Below are 20389 nucleotides of genomic sequence, written 5' to 3' on the forward strand. Positions count from 1 at the left end.
GGAGCTGTCTTTTGCACGTACACAAACAAGAGCACATGCAACTCGACCCGCCTTGCTGTGTCCTGATTGGCTTTCCCCATGCATCCTGTGTTTGCTATGCTTAGAGATGTGAGGGAGCAGGAAAGGTTTATGGCAGGTGGGGCAGCCATGGAGCACAGTACAGCTAGACACGTATCACACACCCACACACTCAGCCACCCGCAGTCTGCCCCCCTCCCTTTGCAGCATCCTCCAGAGAAGAAGGCAGGAAGCAAAATCCCTCTGTAATAAGTATTGACATTTCCTTCTGAAGTGGGTCTTGAATAAAATGCATTTGAGATACTTAAGCAAAGAAATAAGGCCAGAAACCAGAAAAGATAATGCTGCAAAGCATTAAAACAGTCAACTACCCATAACGGCGCTAAAAAAATAAGCAACACCATAATCGCTTACCTGGATGTAGGGAAGGAGGTAGCCAGCTGAGCCTCGCTTAGCAAGGTGCTTCAAAAGAGTCGATGCTATCACAAAGAAGGTTGGCTGGCTGGGTGTCACTGCTCACAAAAACTCGGAATGAAGGGACATCCATAGCAGCTCCTCTCTTATTTAAGGTATGAGAAAGCCTATGGGGGAGTGCTTCTTCAGATATCCTGGACCCAGATAATTTCAGCCTTCATGGCTCAATGTTATAGGCATGTTTCTTTAAAGAGTGTTCAGTGGGGCTTAGCATTTATTAGCAAGTGTGTTTAGGATTGCAGCCTTAAAGGTTAAAGACTAACACTGAATTGGGCTCAGGACCTCATGGTAATCAGTTCAATTGTTTGAGAGCTGGGAGTTATACCTGCTAGAACCTGTTAGCCAAGGATAAAGCTATGCTGGGCAGCCTAATGGGAATCTCAAGTTCTATGTTCAACCACAGGCTCTATATTTAAATGCCTTTAAACTGCAGCCTGTTTCTATAAGAGGTGAAGCAAGAAGTCTTACAATGTGACTGGTCATGAAAACACTTGAACGAAATAATTCCATATGGAGCAGATATTAAAGTGTAAAAGTGGCTCACTACTTCAGCACTGGTGTCTCAAATATTTGAGAGGATCTAGGTGGAAGTAATGAGCAAGAAAATAATTTGGATTGATATTTGTCCATGCTCCAGGAAAATAATGATTAAAAACTAATTGCTTCATATATGTTATCTCTACTAATCCTTACAACAGCCTGGTGACATAGCTGAGTGCTGTTATTTTCATATAGGAGACAAAGAAATAGTGGCTTGCCTAAGGCTGCAAATCTGGTTAATGGCTAAGAGCCAAACAATAGATGTGGCTAAGATCAGTAAACAGGAACTTAGTCAGCTGAGAAGCTGGGGTTTTCTTCACCCCCATCATTTTCCTGGTTTTAAATTACTGCTTCCTCAAATTGCTTTTGTGTCCTGTGTGGGGGGAAATGCATACATAAGTTCATTCTGAATTAGTAAGGGGGGGGGCCTCCCTGAGCCCCAGAGACAGTCAATACCGGTAGTTGCCAAACACAGGATCTTTCATCCATGCAAGCCAACTCATTAGTTTGGGATAACAGCTGCTCTTGCTACCCTTTGTGCTTCTTATGCCGGACTTGGCTAAAGTATGTTATTACATATCTCCATACAAGTACTGTAAACAATAGAACTGGAAACATCTAGAACCACACACCATATAAATGGAAACCATATTGCTTAATGCTCAGTTTATAAATACAGTAGTATCTATGCATAGCAATGGCGGTTACAAACAGAAACCAAATAATTTGAGTTATTTCTCAGAAACCTCTAGATACTACTGACAGTTTACAGTTCACAGTCATCCATCTATCACACCGTACTGACTTAAAGGCAATAGAAGGCATAAAGAGTTTATTCAGATAAGGGAGTTAAGCAAAGAAATATATAACAATTAGCAACTAAGATAGTAAACTCAGATTATTCTTACATCACAATCCCTCACATTTTATTATAGGTGTGTATGCCAATCTCCTGCAGGGACCACTGTACAGTAGTATATTCAACACATAAGTTAAGGGAAAAGATTCATGTAGGCTGCCCACACGACTTGTTTTTGTTTTGTTTTTAATTTATAAAAGCTTATCTGGCCTATGATAAAAACTAATTCTAAACCTAGCAAATACATTCACTATAGTTGTTTGTCCGCAGAAATATTTCCTGTCCCATGCACACATGCAACATCTTAGTTTGACGACGGCTTCTTGATGAAACAGCATCAAGAGCTAATTCAGTCTGGTTTCAATCCTGCTTTTTCGACAGAATCGTTAAGATGCTAGACAATGAAGCAAGAATAAAGCTTTGAATTTTGCTTCTCCTCTTGTCTGGGTCTTGTGTAAAGGGGAAGATGTGTGCCAATTTACAGAAGAGCTAGAAATGTAAGAGAGAAAGAACAATTTACACTTTGTCACTGCCACTGTGGTGACAGAGTGTGAATTTAGAAGTGCTATATTTAGTGAGATTGTCTGTGTAATGTTTAAAAGTATAAGACTGTGAAGTGCCATTTGCTACTGCTATTCTAAAGAGAATCTAAATTCATTATTGCTTGCAGTAGTCATCGCCCCCCATGGGGATAATTCATTCATCACAGAAACCAGCGGTGAGTGCTATATATTTTAGCACATATCTGTAACTCAGGTTTCCCAGCACCTGACATTCTCTACCTGTTATGAGTACATTGCGCTTTCCTGTTAAACACTATAGTTGTAATTTTACACTGGAAACAGTCACAGACCTAGGAGGATACAGTTTGCATACCGCTGCATTTCCTCTCAAATTGACCGTCTTGCACGGAGTCACTGCAGTGCCCTACCTAGACAGGGACGACGGAATTAAAACATCAAATTTGTGCACCTCCCTCCGGAGATGCAATTTGGAGGTAAACTAGCACTAGCACAAGCACAGCAACCTAATAGAATGAAATTACTTAGGTAATAACAAAAAAACCCCACAGTCAAATCTAAAGCCATGTAGTGAAATGCTTCAGCAGAGCTGATACTGTGAGCAAACCATAAGGCATATATATCAATTGGAATTAGCTATTACAAACTAGATTATTCCAGCAGCTTCCTGTCGCACACGCTTGCATATGCTCAGAGGCACTCTTCTTTTTATCATCACTTTCCCAGAAGCCCCTCTTGGTTTTGGATAGGTTGCAATGATGTAATTACGTATTTATTTATTTTGACGGACTGCCCTGTTTTGCTGCTGAGGAGACAACGAAATGCTCCCTCGGTCGCAGGCAGCTTCTGGAGTGCGCGCGCACTGGCCTGTCATCCCTCCTCCTTACCGGCATTGAGGAGGAGCAGCAGGAGGAGCAGCAGCAGCGGGGCGGGGCTGTCTGTGACTTGACCGCGCGCGCGCGCGCGCGTCCCTCGTTTGCCCCGCCCTCAGCAGAGCGAACAAAGGATTCCCGCTCCCTCAGCGCCTCCTTCCCACTCTCTGCTCCCGGCCAAGCGCGCGCCGCAGCGCAGCACTCGAAAAGGCGGGGCACTGGGAGAGGGCGGGCGTTTCTGGGAGGCTCGAAGGCGGCGTTGCCAAGCAACGCGAAGCTAGCAGGAGGCGGGCACTGAGAAGCGGGAGAGTGAGTGAGTGAGAGAGAGCGCGCGCGCGCGGGAGGGCGCAGTTCGCCATGGGAACCGGTGGTCAATTCAGTGAGTCGCGCGGGGGGGTGGGGTGGAACCGAATCGGGCGGGTTCATTTTCCCTTTCCGTGCACTTGTCTCCCCCTCTCTCCCGCCTCCACGCGCACAACAAAGCGCCGGGTTTTGCCCCCTCGCTCTTCGTTACAGTGGTACCATTGAAGTCACACGTATCAGACCCCGCGGCTCAATCACAGGTGCGCGGGTTCATTTGGGTGGCGGCGGCGGCGGCGCACTCTGCGCATGGTCAGAGGGCATCCCGCAGTCTCGGCGACCACCCGAGCACCATCCCCTAGCACGGAAAGTGTTCTGAGGCTGAGCCCGGTTCGAATTAAGACACACCCGCCTTCCCCTGTTTTGCTCACCTGTTGGGGGAAGTTCCTCTGACGGGACATGGGGAAGGAGAGGGATACCCCTCGCCCTCCCACTTTCCAGATTAACGAAGGAGGGGTGAGAGGCAGCCATGGTCACAGAATCGTCGTCATCATCACGTCACTGACCACCATCATAATAAGCTGAGAGGGTCCGTATAGTGATGAGGAATTCTCTCAGGATCGGGGACATTCTAAAACGGGATAAGTCACCAGTGCGCCTAGCTGTTGTTGTTTTTCTTCATATCCTACATGTGTGAGAATCTCCCTTTGTAAACAAAACGTCCCTCCAGACTTAGAGGTTAATTCCTTTTGGTCTGTGAACAAGGCATTTATTTCCACAGTGTAATACGGTCAGGAAAGTTATTTTAACCTTAGCAGGACTCTTTGCTAGGATCCTGGCAACAGAGTGTTGGCACAGATTGATATTGGAGTAAGTTTTCGGCACTACTTGTTGGCCTTCTTGTCCTGTCTCAAGAGACAATGGAGTGTGCTTCCGGGGCTGAAGTCAAATGGCTGCGTTAGGACTGAAGTGATGTCCCCGGGGCGTAACTCTGGGCAGTGTGTATGGAGGTGGCACTGTGGTCTAAACCATTGAGCCTCTTGGGCTTGCCGATCAGAAGGTCAGCAGTTCGAATCCCCACGACGGGGTGAGCTCCTGTTGCTCTGTCCCAGCTCCTGCCAACCTAGCAGTTCAAAAGCACGCCAGATACATAGGTACCACTGCAGCGGGAAGGTAAATAGTGTTTCCATGTGCTCTGGTTTCCATTGCGGTGTTCTGTTGCGCCAGAAGCTGTTTAGTCATGCTGACCACATGACTCAGAAAGCTGTCTGCAGACAAACTCTGGCTCCCTTGGCCTGAAAGCAAGATGAGCACTGCAACCCCATGGTCACCTCTGACTGGACTTAACCATCCAGGGGTCCTTTAACTTTACCTGGGATGTCCAGATGATAAGACCTCCCCCCCACTCTCGGCCTTGCTGATGTGGTCCAAACAAAAGCTGTGCAATGCATTTGTGGCACCAGGTTGGCTGCAGGACTCCGCACTGGATTTGTGTAGGGTTTACTCCTGAGCCTTTTCTTCCAAAGATATCCCGTAGGGCAGTGGAGGTTCAGGATTAGAGTTTTCCTCCTTCTAGATTCCCAGGTTGTCAAGTCCCATCTGCCCATTACTTCCCTCTACAGCATGTGCAGAAACCACCTTGTTGACCGTTGGGCCCAGTATCAGTCTTGTCCTCTCAATCTGTCACAACCTGTCTTCACATGCAGGGGATGTCCCTAACTCAACAAGGCTTTGAGACCCAGTCATAGCCATTGTGTGGCCACTGATGCATGCTGACAGCTTCTAGGAGCCCCCAATGAGAGTTGAGTGCAAGGAGTGTGCTGCCTTGAGCTTCTTGGGAAAAGCGCAGGTTAAAAACAGACAAATGTCGCCATGTTGCAGGGAAGACTTGCCAAGGGTTTTGTTTCTACCATAGTACACTGGGGAAAAGCAAAACTATGGAACCTCATAAGATTTTGCACCGGGCCCTGTCACACTGAGAATGTTTGTGCTGTTCTGGATTTAGGATGTGTTTTATAAAAATGAGATGACAGAACGGAAGGTTTAGTTGATGGCGCAGTAGAGCTAAAAATTTATAAAGGGAGATGTGATATTATAATAATGTTAAAAATGGAAAAGCAATAAAAAATATAAAAGAGAGAGAATGTTTGTGGTGTTCTGCAGAGCCCAAGGCAGAGCAAACTTTTAAAAAAGTTTACAAGATGACACCCCCCAAAGATTGCTTTCTCTTATCCTATTTTGAGCCCTTGTTAGTAAAAGCTTTCAATTGCCTGGAAATGTGTATGTATGTGGCCAACAGCATATCTGCTTGTTTTCAAATGTTGGATTAGTGGTATGTAGAGGCATCAGGCATCTCCCCGCCCCACCCCCTGTTTCAAATCAAGCCTCTCAACTGTTTGGAGCCTGCCCAAGATCAGGCAAAGTGTAGAAGATGCCCTTCATAACAAGCGGTCTTTGAAAGCTGACACTGTGCATTCACATAAAGGTAAATGTGGGTAGTATTAAAATCAGCATGAGATGTTCCTCTTAAGAAGAGAACCTTAAAAGATTAGATTGTAGCGTCTGAATCTTTTATTCCTGATGGCTGAATGAGGGGCAAGTAGTAATTATTCTGTGGTCCTCACAATCTCCCACGCCTGGGCATGTACTCCTAATTTATTCATTTATTACAGAAAGAAAGAGTTTGAAAGAAAGAAATGGAGCTGACCAGTGAGCCTCTGCCTCAAGAAAGTAGAAGCGAGACCATTCTCCAAACCATCTCAAAGCTCCAGACCTCTGAATCAGTAGAGTTGAAACCTGACCCAGGTAATTATTATTCATTAAATTTGTATACTGCCCTTCATCTGTAGATCTCAGGGTGGTTTACAGAATACAAATACATTATAAAAACACTAAATACATAATAAGAACAAGAAGAAAACAAACCATTAACACACACCCCAACCTCCCACAAACACATTTAAAAGGACCTAGGATGTTAGTCAAGTCCTGGTTGAAGAGGAACGCTTTCACCTGGCACCTAAAGGTGTATAATGAAGATCCTGGTGCCTAGGCTGTTTGATTTTTCATTCCTTATCCCATTTTTTTAAAAAAATCTGTTCACAGTAGTTGGCTGGGGCTGAAGAGAGTTGGAGTCACAACATCTGGAGGCCACAGATTTCCCATCTCTGCTGTGAAGTAACACTCCTGGGCACTTCAGCCTCTGAGTTGAATGGAAGCATATTCTTTAGTACACCACAACGGATGTAGTAAAGAAGCAGCAACATCACCTCTCTACAGTCGTATCTCGGGTTACGACCACCTCGGGTTGCGAACAATTCGGGTTACGAACTCCGCAAACCCGGAAGTATTGTTCGCCGCACGTACGTTCCGTGCATGCGCAGAAGCGGCATGCGCGCTTTGCGCATGCGCAAAATGGCGCTTCGGTTTACGACCTTTTCGGGTTACGAACTGCGATGTGGAACGGATTGTGTTCGTAACCCGAGGTACCACTGTAGAGAGGTGATGTTGCTGCTTCTTTACTACATCCGTTGTGGTGTATAAGCAATGCATATACTGTAGCCACATGCATCCTTTTTTGTTGCAGCCTCTAGCCCACACCCAGGGCAAGGATGAAGGAAGGAAGGAAGGGAAGAGACGGTGCTTGTGTGTTTGTATGAATGGATGTGTGTGTGAGAGAGAGAGAGAGGGAGCATGGATGAGAGGGAGTGTCCCACACCCACCCATTTCTTGCTTTGGTCCCACTTATCACCAACAGTATTGCAGCCTTTAGCTCTGAAAAGGTTGTCTACCTCTGGCTTGTGGGATCTGCTACCACTTTCCTAAACACAGGGAAGAAAAGAACCCCAGGTTAACAAGGAGCTTTGTTCCTTGATCTTAATTTTGCTTCAAGATCAGATTTATTTTCCAGGAACATTTTGAAATCATTCAGGCACATTGAGTCAAAGAGGGCAATCTGTGCAGTGTGTGAATGGGCCTGCTTTCAGGAGTGGGCCCCTCAGGTGCCAAGGAGTGTTGTAGATTTAAAAAAATAATAACACACACACAGTGAATGCTGGGTTTGTTCCGCAAGCATATTCCCTGGCAGATGGTGTGGTCAGCTTTGATATTCCTGTGGATATGGCTGTTGAAGGTAAGGGGCTGTATTTTGGCCCTCCTTCTCCGCAGTTTAATCAGCACTGTAAAAATTGACCGTGCCATCTGTATAGCTGGTACTCGCAGGCAGAAACAGTTGTGTACAGTGATCTTTGGATTGGGGCCACTTTGGCTGCAAGCCCCAAGTTGTATTTAGCAGGATGCATGCAGACAGTATCAAAAGAAGTCAAAAGACTGTTTAATGCAGCTCGTAGTGTATTAAAACAAGAACTACGTCATCCCGTAGGCGATGAGTATGTAATGAAGATTGTTTTAAAGTTTCAGGAACAAATACTCTTTTTTTTTTAACAGAGATTTACAGTCACGAGTATCTGCTTACAAGGGCTGAATTGTTACTGGAAAAGCGGATTAAAAATGGAGATCCTTTGGCCTCTTTTCTCAAAGGGCAGATGTATTTTGAAGAGGTGGGACTTTGCACGCACACCATATACATACATGAAGAAGTTTGAAATTGTGTTGAACAAATATCAGTGTTGAAATGTGTGATTAAGAATTCAGATGCCAATGTTAGGAAAATTCACAACCAGGTCAGATTGGTGTAATATGCTCAAACTGGCTCATTTTCTATCTGCTGTAAGGGGAGAAATTTTAAGGGGGGATTTAAGGGGAATCTTCCTGTCCTGCCAGGAAGATGCAGAATTTCAAGTTAATTCATGCTTTTATATTGCTCAGGATTTATATTATTCTATTCAGGCTTTACATCTTTTTTTTACTTATTTCAATATGTGCTAAAATTGGGCCCAACAATTTAAAGGGCAATCCAGTGATTTGCTAGAGAGATTCAGAATTTTATGTTGTTGTATATGGTTTTATTTGTGTATGGGTCAGTTTTATTTATGTAAACGTAAGTCATTTTTATGCAGATCTGCAGTTTGCTAACATTCATGCTTTGGATGTTCAATGGCTAGATACAAATGAAGAAATTGAAATCGATTTAGGACTCCAACCATTTGTCCAGTGATCCTTTGTGGCTCAGTGGGAACCCCAGTGGGAACTCAGGCTTGTCCAGTGGCCTTAGTGAAGGAAACTGCTCTGTGTACACAGCTCATCACAAAAGCACACACAAAGTTTTGGGTTCATGTGACATGTTCTTTCCACTGGTTTCTTCCCAAGAACCTCTCTTCTGTGGTGCTTGCATTTCTGTTTAGGGGAGGAGGCAGGGAACCTGGCCTGTTTAACAGAAGAACAAAAACAGCTAGTTCTTATTGCAAGGTTCTCTGCTGAAAGTGGCATGCATCTCTCATGGCTTGGATCCAGGCATTCCACGTGTTTTATTAAATAGTTCGCATAATTTCCGTATTCCAGGATGTCTAGTGACAATTTCTGGGTTGGATTTTATATTTTGTTTACAATCTTTTACGTTAAAATGGCACCATTGTATCCCAAAGGCTTCAGTAGCTAGATTTAATCCTGAGTATTTGATCTCTCGTTGTTTCTTGTGCAGGGATGGTATGAAGAGGCACTGCAGCAGTTTGAACAAAACACAGATTTTCAGTCCATGTATCAAGTAGGCGTAATGTACTATGATGGACTGGGGACCCCACCAGATCCTGTAAGTTGCAACCAGATTGGTCCCCCCTTTGGTTATTCATTAGGTAACAACTTTTCTTACTTAATAGCATGAATTTCAAAGATGCAGATTAATAAGCAAATGTCTGAAGCATAACATCATTGGGCAGAGCAAATCTGTGGAACCAGAAAGCAGAGGATGCTTCTAGACTGTTAGCCTTTTCAGGTGGCAAATTCAGTCACTGATAAATTCAGGTTGTGCAATCATAGTTTATTGTGGGGATCTTGCCCCCCCCCAAACACCCAATTCTGAGAGCTCTGTGCTTTTTATTTATTAAATTCCTATACCTTCCTTCATCTGAGGATCAGAGGACAACTTACAATATAAAAAACACAAAAACACATACCATAGTAACAAACAAAAACAATAACCCAGCCGGTCAATCTTAATCATATGAAATATTTTCCAATGTCACTAGAGGGCAATATATCTGTTACATTGTGGGGTGGGGGTCATTGTAATTTCCAAAGGAAATACTGCACATGAAACCAAATGAAAGAAGCAGATAAAATTGTGAGAAATCAGGCACACTATGCATCTGTCTACAATTTACCAAAACCTTTCTGTTTTACTCAGATTGGTACTTGTAAAAAAAAAAAAAGGTAACTACAGAGCATGCTCCAGCATGGGAAACTGGGCTGTTCTCTAAGTCTGTTGGCAGCTGTAGAGGGGCAAGATTTTCCAGGTGTGTTTCTGGGTTCCTGTGTAGAAGGTGAAAGTAAGACCAAGAGGGATTTCATGCAACTGCTTGCGGGAAAGGACAACGACAATGCATTACAGTATCAGCAACCCACTTCTCTCTGATTTGATGCCACAGGAAAGAGTCTCAAGGAGTACGCCTGCCTTAACACAGGCATTCACCACCTAAAAAGAAATCACTATTTCTATACTGCAAAGGTCTCCCAGAGCAGTGCCCAACAAACCAGCAGAGCACAATATTTCATCACGTATATGTTAAAAACATAAGCCATAAAACCATCTGAAATCAAACAGGCAGTAATGCCTTACAAAAACCACTCTCTGGTCAGGTCCTGGCATGTTGATGGCTATCTTTGGAGACAGATACGACCACTCAGGGAAACATACACCTTACTTGTGGATCCAAGGAAATACATGTAACCCAAGCTCCATGTAGACAACCCTGTTTCCAGCTAATCTGACTGGCTACTGGAAGCCACACAATGATTATGGCTCAAGCTTGCCAGAGAAGCCTCCCCAACTGGAATACATTTCTGCCTTCTTAGAATGGCAGAAGCATAATTTCCCAGAACTTTGCATTGATCCTAATAGTCCTATGCTAATAATAATAATAATAATAATAATAATAATAATAATAATAATTTGATGTTTCTACCCCCAACCATCTGGCTGGGTTTCCTGTTACACAAACCTTTCTTCCCACAAACTTTCCCCCCCTGATATCCACCTTGGGAACTGCTACATTTAGTGGAATGTTAATGTTTTTGTTAAGTTTGCCAATATGGATTTCATATGCTGTGTTTGGTAGAGTTTCGTTATGCTGTGTATTTTTGCTGTTTTTGTCACCTACAGCAAAAGGGAATTGAATATATGGAGAAGATTATCAACTCCAGTTCCCCTAAAGCAAGGCATTTAAAATTTGCCGCTGCCTACAACCTTGGAAGAGCTTGCTATGAAGGATGTGGAACTGAGATTTCAGAGAAAGATGCTGAACGGTAACCTTCATGAGACACCTGTGCTACGTGGATGCACTTTTGAGAAAGGTCACATGCATTAATGCAGGGGTTCCCAAACTAAGGCCCGGGGGACGGATGCGGCCCAATCGCCTTCTAAATATGGCCCGCGGACGGTCCGGACATCAGCATGTTTTTACATGAGTAGAATGTGTTCTTTTATTTAAAATGCATCTGTGGGTTATTTGTGGAGCATAGGAATTCATTCATATTTTTTTTCAAAATATAGTCCGGCCCCCCACAAGGTCTGAGGGACAGTGGACCGGCCCCCTGCTGAAAAAGTTTGCTGACCCCTGCATTAATGCCTCTTTCACACACGCACACATCAGTCTTTGCCTCGTCACACCACATGACTATATTACTGGTAGCAAATGTGCACAGCAGGAATCATTTTCTCAGCACGGAAACGAGGGGCTCGGTCTGCCACTTTTCCAGGTACCCACTTCACTGTAATTAAAGGTTACCAGACATCCCCGTTTCCCGGGGACAGTCCCCGGATTTACATATCAGTCCCCATACAAACCAATTGAAGTTGAAAAGTGTCCCCGGATTCATTGAAAAAAATCTGGTAACCTGCAATATAGAACAGCCCTAAAGCAGGAGTGGGGGACCTTCCCCCCCCCCACTTGTCAAAGCCAGCATTCACTTAGGAGTAATCTGTCAGGTGTCATTGGTGGGCAGGGACAGAGCCTCTTTGTCCGTGCATGCTATCACCTTTTAAAAAACATTTCATTCCCTTCTCCATCACCTCCACATAATGGGTTTGGCTGCCAGGAGATGGAGCAACAGATTAATTTTGCAAGAGGTCTGAACGATAACTTACAGAGGGCTTTTTAACTCTCCACCTTCCATTGCTTCATCTGCCTTGGGCTGGATCTAGACACATCAAAGAAGCATTTCAGTTTAAAGCATTGTAAATTTAAACAGGGAAAACAGGTAGAGAAAAACAGGACTCCACGTGACCAACTGGTGACACAATGTTATATCGCACATACAACACACATAAATCGCTTTTTCTTTACTAGACTAGCTGAGTCCATAGCTTCTCCCTTTCCCTTTATTCTTCTGTCCGCCCCCATATAAAATCAGTTAGTGAGCCACGGGTTACCTATGCCAGTTTTAAGAGGAACAGGCCAACCATGCCACTCATATTTTTCTATGTCTTCCAGTTTATGGTTTATTGCTGCAGACCACGGGAACCCAAAAGCAAGTGTAAAGGCTCAAACAGCCCTTGGGATGCTGTATTCAGCAAAGCATCGAAAGGATCTGAAAAAGGTACGGGCCCTGCTTTGGCTTACATCACAAAGCTTGATTCAGTCAGGTGTGCTGTCCAGTTAAATGAGGCTGTTGTGATTTAGACGTGGCAAGAATCAAGCGAGTAGTACAAAATACTTGTGCATCCACAACTGATTTGCAATGAAAGGTTGCCAAGCAATTTAAAGTGTTTCTTGAGATGCAGTACTTTGTGCCAGGGGGAAGAAAGTTTTACAGCAGCACTGCCCCTAATCTGCTTGTACCGTAGCTGTAGGCAACTAGACATGTGTAAGAGTTAGTGCAGAGGTCAGCAAACATTTTCCGCAGGGGGCCGGTCCACTGTCCCTCATACCTTGTGGGGGTCTATATTGTATTTGGGGGGGAATGAACAAATTCCTATGCCCCACAAATAACCCAGATATGCATTGTAAATAAAAGCACACATTCTACTCATGTAAAAAGACCAGGCAGGCCCCACAAATAACCCAGAGATGCATTTTAAATAAAAGGACACATTGTACTCAAGTAAAAACACATTGATTACCAGACTGACCGTGGGCCGGATTTAGAAGGCGATTGGGCTGGATTCGGCCCCTGGGCCTTAGTTTGCCTACCCATGAGCTAGTAGCTCTTTGTGAAGCTACATCCCCATTTGCATCAAAAGATGATCCAGCCATTATGACATGATGAGAACAGTATCCAACTGCACATTGGCAGTGCATGTAGAAGCCTGGTTATACAGGCAAATCCTTCTTGCTTGATTGAGGGAAAAAAATACCTATTATCTTTTCTCTATGTGAACAGGGTCTCCCCTCAAACATGCTTGGTATATTATACCATTTTAGAAGAGCTAGCTTTTACTACCTTTCAGAATAAATTTAAGAGACACAGTAGCCTTTCAACTTATCTGAATTTAGGGTACCGGATACCCATCTCACTTTTGATCGTTGCCAGTGCAAGAAGTGAAATGTGTGGTTCCCCCCCCCAAGCCATTTGCTTCCCTGAGTTTTCAAGCAAAACACACTTTCCCCATTTAAGCCAAACATTCTTGCCTTAGCTTTCAAATGCCCAGGAGAAAGAAGGATCCGACTTGCACCAATATAAACTCAAATAATCCCCCCCCCAAAGAAATTGAGCCACAGCAGTTATGAGAACAGTTTAATGTACTGTTGTATACTACCCTGCAATCGGCAGATGAAGGGCAGTGTATGTAGAAATAAAATGAAGATGATAGCAGCACTACAAAGAAAAAGAATGAAGTGGTATATTGGCAAAAGCAAAATTCATTTTCGACCCTTTGACATTTGTGGCCAGGTTTGCGTAATGAAACACTAATGAGCTGCGTGGGTTGGCACATCAGACTTGAATCTCACGATAACAGCATTAGTCATTTGAAGGAAGGCTTGAACATCCTGGGGTAATTTAACAACCAGTCTTTTCTTAATGCCACGAGCTTAACATTTCAAAAAGGAAGAAGGCATTAAATATCAGAGAAGTTCTGCATTTATAACTAACCAAAACATCTGGCACGCTATAAATAGAAACATTGGCTTGCTCTTTTTAAAAGACTGTGTTCTAAGATTAAGTGCTCAAACACACTTCCACTTGTCCCACCTGCTTTCCCCCAGGAAAACTCGCTGTTTACCACTGAATCAGAACAAAACGTCAATTGGGTTTTCTGCAGATCAACATTTGTTCTGATTCAACAGCAGGTTTTCCTAGGGAAAGCAGCAGGGCAGACAAAGAACCTCTCGTACCAATGCCTATTAAGCATAGGGCAAGCAGAAGTGTGGTGGACAAGCCCTAAGAGTCTATACTGCAGTTGGTAGCTGTCCATACCCTACGTCAGAAGTGCTGGCGTGTTCACTACCATTTTCACTGCCATTTATGCATATGCCTAAATTGGGAATTGCCAACATTTTTGGGACTGTGAACAAGCAGGAGAAACTGTCACGGGTACCACATATAACCTGTGCAACCAAGGCCACACCACAACCTGTTCTATGGGCTGCAACAGAATATTTCTTTCAAGCCTGATTTCAGCCAGGGCAGGGGACCCCATAGGCGTCAGCAAAAGCCCCCGTGCGAACCACATTGGTACCCCCTAGTCTATGTAATCCTGCCAACCTAGCAGTTCAAAAGCACGTCAAAGTGCAAGTAGATAAATAGGTACCGCTCTGGCGGGAAGGTAAACAGCGTTTCCATGCGCTGCTCTGGTTTCGCCAGAAAAACTGTTTGCAGACAAACATCGGCTCCCTCGGCCAGTAAAGCGAGATGAGCACCGCAACACCAGAGTTGTTCGCGACTGGACTTAACTGTCAGGGGTCCTTTACCTTTTTTAGTCTATGTAATAAGAGCCCTCAAATCAGTTGGCTAAAGTGCCAATGACATGTAATTTAATGGCCGTTATGTTATGCTGATTACAAGTCTACATCTCTGCCTAGCCAGTGAGGCTGCTCGTAAGCGTATTTTGTACAGTACCATTCAACCATGTTGCCACTATATATGTTTCAAAACCCCATTCTTTCTCCTACAGGCCTTCTTTTGGCATTCAGAAGCTTGTGGGAATGGGAGCCTGGAATCGCAGGGCATCCTTGGTCTTATGTTTTTTCATGGGCACGGTGTACGCCCAAATTTAAAAGCTGCTCTGGAGTGCCTGACTGCAGCCTCAGATCGTGGGAATGTCTATGCTAAAGGTCACTTGGTGGAATATTACTACAAAAGGAAATTTTTTACAAAAGCAGCTGAGTTTGCCAAAAGGTAAATTAATTCATTAGTAATTCAAGTGGAAGCTAATGATGAAAACAAAGGCATTATTGGATCAGTTCCTAAAGAACAGATACATAGAAATAAGGTACCTTTTAATTTTTGTGTTGCTGATCTTAAAAAAACAATTCTGCTTGTTGCAACTAACTTTCCTCTCTGCTTGACTCTTCTTGCTTTCTCCAGCAAAAAAGACCGGGGGTGGGGGGAATCAGTTTTATGTTTTGCCCTTAATATCCACTAAAATCAGGGTACTAGATTTTAAGTGGGAGGAACACATGAGTTTACCCAGGAAAGGCATAATTATCTAGTTCATATCTGGTGAGGCATAGTGGTAGGACAATTTTCTTCATGTCACTATTTAATAAAGAATTATTTTACTTTCCAGATCGCATGTTTAAGTGCTAAAGTAATCTTCTTCTAGTTCAAGGGTTTTTTCAGCAATACATCCAGCTTTAGTTTTAAAGCACTTGGATGTCATTTGAGAATGGAGAAAAGATTCAGCACTCTCATTTTTGCCTTAATGGTTTTGTTAAATGATGTCCTAGAACTTTGGGAAATAGCTACCATTCCACTTGTTGCTATCTGGTTTGTGACAAGAATGATACATCTAACATTTTGCCTAATGGTGCACGTCTAAGCATGTTCACTCAGAAGCAAGTCTCACTATGTTCAGTGGGGCTTATAGTGAAGGGGGAAAGTATTTGTTTTCTGGGTTTCTGGGGTTTTTCCTGTTGTTATTCTGTCTCTCACAGCTACAATAAACCTACCAGTAAAATTATGGACTGGTCATTTCTTCGTCAGAGGGCAAACGGGCAAATTTACCAGGGGATCAAATACTTCCCCCCCCCTCACTGTACATCTAGGAAAGTGTACATGGGTTTGCAGCCTATATCTGACATTTCTGGGAAGAGTCTGACTCTGGAGACGAGGGAATGCAGTCACAGACAGAGCAGGAGTGGGTTAGTTCGGCTCCCCTTCATCAAGAGTTCCCAGACTCAGACAGAGCAGCAGACTCGGAAGGCTCGCAGGCAGAGAGGGGGGAGGAGATAGATGACATTGAGGGGATTGCTATGCAACCAAGAGGGAGGCAGCGTTTAGAGGACTCTTCTTTTGAGATTGGGGGGGGGGGAGTCCACCCAAAAAATGAAACTGACCTATGGAAAATGTAACTTGAAAAAAGAGACATTGCACATACCTTTGTAAACCAAGAAAACTTTAATAAAAATATTTTTTTTAAAAAAAAAGATGTGGAGGACGAATAGTTGGCAAAGTTGTAATGGCAGCCCCTAGTGTTCTGAGAATAACTAACCTTTTACTTTGTATCAAACAGGACTGCAGAAAATGATGACGTTGAAAAGTTAGCAAAGGAAACAGACTGCATTCCTTTTTATATAAAGAGAGGGCTTGCTATGGCTTCCTTCTACTTGGCTAGATGTCTCCAGTTTGGCCTAGGAACACAACAAGATTTAGCAGCAGCTAAAAATTATTATTCTAAGGTAAGTCGCTTTAACTCTGTTAGCTCTTTGAGGCAACATTATTTGGATTTCCATTCAAAATACATTTTTAAATTTTTTTGTGTCCTTGTAGCTTTGTAATGTAAGTTTTATATAATACAATGAAGGTATAAAGTTAATTTGCAATTATGGTCACTCTAATTCATCTTTGTGTTTATAGGCATGCAGGCTGGATCCCGATCTAGCTTCTGAACTTGAGCTACTGGCTAATCATGGGAGAATTTAGAGCATCATTTTGATGAATCTGAGCAAGTTCCGGCAGTAATGACAAACGTCAGTTGTTATTCAGCTTTTGATAAATCATGATTATTATTTCAAGCCTTTTAGGTACATAATGTTCTGATTATCTTCATCTAAAAGTAAAGCATTGTATGAGTTACTTTCAGTGTTACATAACCAGCAACGTGCATTAAGTTCAGAACTGTAGCTCTGTTACCTGGTATCAGGGTGGGGTGCAGGACTGTCTCTCACCATTTCTGACGGTGAGCCATGCTGACTGGGGCTGATGGAATCCAACAGCATTAGGAAGGCTGCCCAACCCTAGTTTACTTAATAAAAAGTGCATTGTTAAATGCATCTTTCATTGCCTACAAATACGGTACTTAAAAAAGTTTTCAAGGCCAGCTTATTAAATACCCCTCAATTCTTAGATAATTTTTCTTATTTCAGTCATCAGTTGCACATTGCAAAAGAATACTGGAATTAAACAACTGAACCATCCTTTACATATAGAACTTTGTTGAAAAGTCCCATATCAGACCTTTCTAGTATTGCTGAACAGTAGCACACCCTGTAGATGCTGAAGCTTTACAATTTAGTCACTGTCTGTTTGTCAAGACATGCCTCTTGGGCAGCTGCATGAAACTGGTGAGCACTAAACCCTCTGCCCTGTGTAGGTTGGTGTACTGCAGAATCAAAGTAAATCCTGAGCTCAGGTATGTGGAGTTGATCACTGACACACTGTGACACGTTGTGTGCATTTGTAATTGTACCATAAAAGTCCCTTGCTACTCAAAAAGCTATTGGGCATTTTTCAAGGCAGTAGTGGCTATGTTTTGCGCTGGCAAAGGATTGAGGCACCCACTCATGGAAAAACAAAGTGGCTGTACTGTGGCATTTTTCTTTACGAACAAGGAATTGAAAGGGGATGTTTTCTCCATCTGTTAAGGTGTGGGAGACCCAAAAGCCTTTTTGGCCCATTCAGGCTTTGGAAATACAGTCATACCTCAGGTTACATATGCTTCGGGTTGCGTACTCCGCAAACCTGGAAGTATTTTTCGCCGCTTTTCGCTGCAGGCACGTTCTGTGCATGCACAGAAGCGGCATGTGCGGTCTGCGCATGCGCAGAGAAGTGTGATATCGCGCTTTAGCGCATGCGCAAAATGGACGCTTGGGTTGTGTACTCTTCGAGGTGCGAACAGCACCCCAGAACGAATTGAGTACGTAACCCGAGGTACCACTGTACCATCACATTTCCTAGCTCGACTAAATTAAGTTTCAGAAAATTCAAAAAGCAAAAGTCTCCAGCAGTGAATTGGCAACGTTCACATTAAATCCAGATGTTCTTTTACCAGTGCTTTAAAAAGAGCCACATTTAGAAAAATAGCCATATAGATGATATCAAGAGGGGATGAAAGGTTTAAGTGAACAGGTTATTAGTATAATTGTTTATGCAATGAATGCCAAGTCATTCATTCATGTGATTTATGACAACATTAAATTTATATTTTGCACCTTGCAGAATCATTGCCATTCTCTCTGAAAGCAGCACTCTGACCCACCGAAAGGTTAGCTTAATTATGAAACACTACAGTTCATTTTTGTTATTTATTGCTTACAAAGGCTCCAAACTATGGGAAATCTTTGGTAAAAATAAAAACAATAAAATTTACACAATATCTTTACATATATTGCACAACAAGGCTCTTCAATACAACAAGAAAATAGAGGAATGTTCATTATCCTCAGCAAGGAAATTAACTGTACAACATTCATTGGTATACCACTAAAGCAAAATGCCTTTCATAAATGTTTTAAAATATTCTATAGTTCTTATACCTTATATTAACATTTACATTTCAATCTGCATCTTAAACAGAATTATTCATGTAACAAGTTAAATAAAAGCCAGAAACTATGCGGTGCTGGCATTCTACCATATCATCAGTTCTTTCAAGTCTTGTTTGCTCCATGTAGAACTTAAAAAGAAAAGAAAAATACAAATTTGCAGTAGTCCTCAGCCAGCCCTCTGTGGAAAAGAGGGAAATAAGTTACATGTCTGCTATTAAGAACAGACATGTCTCTAGTAATTCACTTGTGCAGATTCAAACCTGAGCTGCTTTAAGCTGCTCTAAATGAGTTCGCAACTCAGGACACAGTTCAATTAGCAGCAATTCCAATAACACCTGGAAAAGAAGAGAGATTAAAAGTGTTTCTCCCCCCCCCCTTTCTGAACCGGTAATTACAAACTAGGATAGCAAGTCATTAATAGGTGCAAAGATCAAACCCACACACCCCGCCCCCAAGGGCTACCCCATGGATCCCACAGAGTGGTCAATTCAGGGACAAGAGGCATATGTGGAAGTAGTTGCTGTAAAGTCCACAGATTCCTGTGGGGCCCTTTACGCTTTCCTCGAGAGTGGCCGTCCAGTAAAAGCCTTTTCTAAGGAATTATACCTGGTTCCACAAGATCTCGCTGGAAGCTGCCACGCAACTCTGGCGGTGGGCAGGGCACAGCCCCATGGGATTCTACCACCCGAGGCGGCTGCTTCAGGCTGCCTCATGGGTGGGCTTGGCCCTGTCTGGAAGGCTACAGGTTGTCCACTCCTGCTATTTGTACTATGGTTCATTGGCTGTTTTTTTTAAAAAAACAATTTACACATCTGACACTTGACATGGAAAAATGCTCTTGGTAGCCCTTTGGGGAGGACCAAATCCCTATTATTCATCAATGTTTACTGCACAGATTTTCACATACCTACAAAGACCTCAAGGATTAGTAAATTTATCAGGTTTACAGATTATCCCTCTTCCTCCCAGTCTAAACCAAAATCTCAAGCGGCACAGAACTTCAAGGGGATTTTATCTCCCAAATTCCACATTTCCCTCAATGGATCTTGCCCATCCCTGGTTAAAACAAATTCTGCAGATAATTCTAAAAAGGTTGGAAGATAAAACAGCTACAGTTGCAGACCAAACGGTAAATGCCAGAAACTAACACCAAGAATCCAAGTTCTGAGGTCTGAAGGAAGAGTAATGTTAAATAACAAACCCATGCAATAATGTGCTGGTAACTCACATAAAGAAGATGCTTATTGGCCTTGGTTTCTTGAAGTGCATTGAAGACTTTGATTACACCATGGCGAGCATTTTGCTGACCAACAAGACTCTGTAGTGTATCTGAAAGAAAAGATGTTTAATATTGGTGACTTATCTGCTAATGTGTTTTAAGAAATTCAAATGTATATAATATATACACACACACACACACACACACACACACACACACAAATGGGCAATGTAAGCTGTGTATTGAGATACTGATTCAAAAGCCTGGGGAAACCCAGCCGGATGGGCGGGGTACAAATAATAAATTATTATTATTATTATTATTTATTATATCCAAAATGTTAAAATAGATTCCTGTTACCTATCTTTAAAAAATAATAATCGGAGATTTTAACATCAAGAAGAATATAATATGGATTAATACACATGTAATGTGCCTTTTTTGTATTATTTTTTTGTAAAGTGCCTTTTTATTTTCAGTATTTGTGCGCAGTAAATTTAGTTCCCTGCTTCTCTGCTTTTTTCATATCACCTAAATGCCACCCT

The 20389-nt window shown here is 42.8% G+C and overlaps 2 protein-coding genes and 1 long non-coding RNA gene across 10 annotated transcripts in view; 1 reads left to right on the forward strand and 2 right to left on the reverse strand.

Annotated features, from left to right (window-relative positions):
- Positions 1-2245: 2245 nt before the first annotated feature.
- Positions 2246-4138, reverse strand: LOC148687306 (uncharacterized). The gene is made up of 3 exons (XR_015947882.1): positions 4016-4138; positions 2745-2822; positions 2246-2380 (listed from the first exon to the last, which is right to left on the reverse strand). It is a non-coding gene; the product is annotated as an uncharacterized LOC148687306 (long non-coding RNA).
- Positions 3173-17129, forward strand: LRP2BP (LRP2 binding protein). Of its 6 annotated transcripts, none has more exons than XM_088661034.1 (9): positions 3173-3597; positions 6257-6389; positions 8031-8143; positions 9184-9291; positions 10861-11003; positions 12191-12296; positions 14812-15035; positions 16372-16537; positions 16716-17129. In XM_088661034.1, exons 2-9 carry the CDS (start codon positions 6281-6283, stop codon positions 16779-16781), a joined length of 1035 nt encoding a protein of 344 aa, XP_088517160.1. In that variant the 5' UTR covers positions 3173-3597; positions 6257-6280; the 3' UTR covers positions 16782-17129. The 6 variants fall into 6 exon arrangements, with proteins under 6 accessions (XP_088517160.1, XP_088517164.1, XP_088517162.1 ...); XM_088661038.1 differs by having other exon boundaries at positions 3535-3593; XM_088661036.1 differs by having other exon boundaries at positions 3567-3601.
- Positions 17130-18368: 1239 nt separating this feature from the next.
- The window catches only part of SNX25 (sorting nexin 25), a 53214-nt gene continuing 51193 nt past the window's right edge, over positions 18369-20389 (reverse strand). For 2 of the 3 annotated variants that reach the window (XR_015947871.1, XM_035111746.3), the window contains 2 exons: positions 19854-19954; positions 18369-18960 (listed from right to left, as the gene is read on the reverse strand). Coding sequence is in view for 2 of the 3 variants with exons in the window: in XM_035111746.3 (XP_034967637.3) it covers positions 18880-18960; positions 19854-19954 (182 nt within the window). In the remaining variant the exon portion in view is untranslated. Of the gene's footprint in view, positions 18961-19035; positions 19408-19853; positions 19955-20389 lie in introns of those variants that run through there. The other variant, XM_088661015.1, reaches the window with a different exon arrangement.

The sequence above is a fragment of the Zootoca vivipara genome, chromosome Z1, assembly GCF_965207765.1.
Source record: "Zootoca vivipara chromosome Z1, rZooViv2.hap1.1, whole genome shotgun sequence".
NCBI classification, from domain to species: domain Eukaryota; kingdom Metazoa; phylum Chordata; class Lepidosauria; order Squamata; family Lacertidae; genus Zootoca; species Zootoca vivipara.

Bases quoted from the DNA above. Each gene is read 5' to 3' on its own strand.
- LRP2BP (XM_088661034.1), top strand. From the start codon at position 6,281: ATGGAGCTGACCAGTGAGCCTCTGCCTCAAGAAAGTAGAAGCGAGACC. The intron at 8,144-9,183 runs GTGGGACTTTGC...TTTCTTGTGCAG, and splicing joins GGCAGATGTATTTTGAAGAG to GGATGGTATGAAGAGGCACT. The intron at 12,297-14,811 runs GTACGGGCCCTG...TTTCTCCTACAG, and splicing joins ATCGAAAGGATCTGAAAAAG to GCCTTCTTTTGGCATTCAGA.